The following is a 3,048-nucleotide window of genomic DNA, read 5'->3' as shown; positions in this document are numbered from 1 at the left end:
TCATGGGGGATGTTTGGGGGTGCTTAGGCAGTGGTAACTTTTTCATCTTTCTTATTTAATTCACTCCTCTTTCTTTGTAGAAGTTTGTCTCTACATGCCACAAAGTTATTGTTAGTGAGTAGTTCTTAAACCCTTTCCTTATAGAACCACAACATGATTGTTAAAAGGAGGGAATTCACATTGATACATATTTTGAAATTTTTAGTTGTCTATATTATCCTCCACACTGAAATCAATCTGAAATCAAACTACACTTCATGTAGGCATTCTGGAGCTACATTTCTGTAGCCTCGTGCATTCTGACATTGCTCTCCCGTGCGTGTCTTCAATAGCCTTGAAGCATTTGGAGAGCATGGTTTGACATTTTGTAGAATGACCACAAGTTTAGGTTTAGATGACTTCATACTAATCAATAGGGACAGGAATCCAACCAGTATATTTTTCATTCCTTTAATTCCCAAGACATTAGCTCTGGTTGATTTGGGTTTCTGCAATGTAATCATTTATTTCTTTTGTTTTCATAAATATCTTATATAATTAATGTATTGAGACTGCATAACCACCTTTTTAAAAATTTTATGCTCATTCCTTAACATTCTTGATGCTCTTGACCTGAATGGATTTTTACTGTGGCATTTGCTAACTGTCGATTCCTCCTTGCCACTCCTAATGGGCCAGTTTGCATGTCAGAATGTGAGCCAAAGAGTAGCAAGCCCAAGCCCAAGTTTATTAGGTGAGCGTGTCAGACAGAAAGGGGATAGACAGGCCAATAAGGACTTCCCATGAGCCTCAAGTGAACAACTCATTTTCATAATTATATTGTAAATAGAGTTGACATTTTTGAATATAACTTTTGATACACATTTTATGTTTTACTTGGATATATATATATATATATACATATATGTATATGTTGTGTGTGTGTGTACACTTAGGATTTAATATAAATTATGCTCCAATATCCAAACAGAGCCCCAGGACAAAATTAAATAAAGAAAACTCTCACTTGTCTGCTAAGTCATTCAGTGTTACATTAGACTTTCAAAAACTTATGCTACCCTGCATCAGACCACAGAGTGATTATAGGAATCACTAAATATCACAGATTCATAACTGCTGCCCCATAATGAATTTAAGTGGTCACTGAAAATTATTTTCAGATAAAACAAATCAAAACTCAGGTTTCTTAAAAGATCTCCTGCTAAGGAAAAGCTTATTTTTCTGAAAAGGTGTTTTTCTTTTATGTTACGTTAATATTCTGAAATTATGTTTTGGTGTTTGAAATGCTACTTTATTTTAAGCAAAAGGAATGGAATTACAGTACCAAGATCTTGCCACAGAATACAGGATGTAACTGCAGCACTCTTAGTTTTGAACTGAGAAGAAACAAATGCACACCAAGCAGCTAAATCTGCGAATTCCAGACGGAAAGTATGTTTGTAACTGCCACATTCACTCCGAAGTCTTCTGTTTGGCTCCCATAGACTTGGGAGTCCGAGTCTGCTTAGTTAAGTAGCAAGGTGACACACAGGCCACACAGCTGATGTTATAGCTCATTTTCCTGTCCCCCTAGGCTTGCGATGCCTTCCAAGCTTCACTTTCTCATAGGTCGTCATCCTCATCAGGGAGGGCAGTGGTCTGTGCTACCTCCAAGTCACGTTCATATTTCTTTGCTAATGCTGGGTCCATGATCACCTCAGGTGGCGCTAGAGCCGGCATGGCAACGAACTCCAAGTTAGAGTCGCCAGTGAGTCTTCTGGAGAGCCAGAGGAAGGGCTTCTCAAAGTTGTAGTTGCTTTTGGCAGAAATGTCATAGTATTGAAGATTCTTCTTGCGGTGAAAGACAATAGACTTCGCCTTCACTTTTCTGTCTTTAACATCCACTTTGTTGCCACACAGCACAATGGGGATGTTTTCACACACCCGTACCAGATCTCTATGCCAGTTGGGCACATTTTTGTAAGTAACTCTTGATGTTACATCGAACATTATAATGGCACCCTGGGCTTGGATGTAATAGCCGTCTCGCAGGCCCCCAAACTTTTCCTGGCCAGCAGTGTCCCAGACGTTAAACTTGATGGGCCCTCTGCTGGTGTGGAACATCAGAGGATGTACCTCCACGCCCAGGGTGGCCACATACTTCTTTTCAAATTCACCAGTCAAGTGGCGTTTTACAAACGTCGTCTTCCCAGTACCACCATCGCCCACGAGGACAAGCTTGAACTGGACTGGAGGCTCTCCCTCGGCAGCCATTACCTCAATCCTTTCAGAAGTGTCTCCACAATATCCCACTAAGGAAAGATGGGGAAGCAAAATTCATAAGCTGGAATATTTTGCATATCATCAGAAAACATTTATGAAACGTTTTCCTAAAATGAAGAAGACTTCTAGATGTAAGCAGGCATTTACCCCCTGACTTCAAAATGTTTTGACGTACAATTTTTTGACAATTTTAATAACTTAGTTGGCTGTTCACCATCAGCCTCCCTTCTCCTATGAATTGGCTTCCTTACCTTGCCTGTTTGGGGCTGATTTTACAGATGCATCATCCCGAATCTGTGCACACGACTTCAGAAGAGTTTGCCGGAGAGCGGGAAGGGGTGTAGAGGTCCTAGACCTCTGTTTCTACCCCGACTTACAGAGAGCAATGGCAGGGGTGGGAAGGGAGGAGAAGGGAGGGAAGAGGGGAAAATGGGGGAGAGGAGAGACGGGGAGAGGAGGGGAGAGGAGAGAAACAGAATGTTAGAGGCTCTTAAATTCTTCCCTGATGACATCATAATCTACAGAGGAGATAGTGCAGACCTGTCTTGGTTCTGGCCATAAGTGGAAAGCATTTTCAAAGATTAATTGTGCATTTTTTGTATCCTTTTAGTAATATGAAAGGAGATAGATCATATACAGAGACATTGTTTCTGCATGGTTAGGAATGTTTTGGACTGGTTGGTTAACATGTTAACTTTCTAATGACATTTTTGTGTGTCTTAGCCAGACAGGTCTATATTCTAACTGCCTAAGCATTTTCAGGCACTCTGCTTTACTCCTCTAAAG

General features: G+C 40.6%; 1 protein-coding gene across 1 annotated transcript; it reads right to left on the bottom strand.

Annotated features, from left to right (window-relative positions):
• Positions 1-1,269: 1,269 nt before the first annotated feature.
• Positions 1,270-2,646, bottom strand: 1700009N14Rikl (RIKEN cDNA 1700009N14 gene like). Its single transcript, NM_001014062.1, has 2 exons — positions 2,514-2,646; positions 1,270-2,291 (listed from the first exon to the last, which is right to left on the bottom strand). Exon 2 carries the CDS (start codon positions 2,251-2,253, stop codon positions 1,603-1,605), a length of 651 nt encoding a protein of 216 aa, NP_001014084.1. The 5' UTR covers positions 2,254-2,291; positions 2,514-2,646; the 3' UTR covers positions 1,270-1,602.
• Positions 2,647-3,048: the final 402 nt, after the last annotated feature.

Source organism: Rattus norvegicus, chromosome 5, assembly GCF_036323735.1.
Source record: "Rattus norvegicus strain BN/NHsdMcwi chromosome 5, GRCr8, whole genome shotgun sequence".
Taxonomy (NCBI): domain Eukaryota; kingdom Metazoa; phylum Chordata; class Mammalia; order Rodentia; family Muridae; genus Rattus; species Rattus norvegicus.
Note: the sequence above shows the minus strand (reverse complement) of the source record. Positions and strands in the feature narration are given on the sequence as shown.

Bases quoted from the DNA above. Each gene is read 5' to 3' on its own strand.
- 1700009N14Rikl (NM_001014062.1), bottom strand. From the start codon at position 2,253: ATGGCTGCCGAGGGAGAGCCTCCAGTCCAGTTCAAGCTTGTCCTCGTG.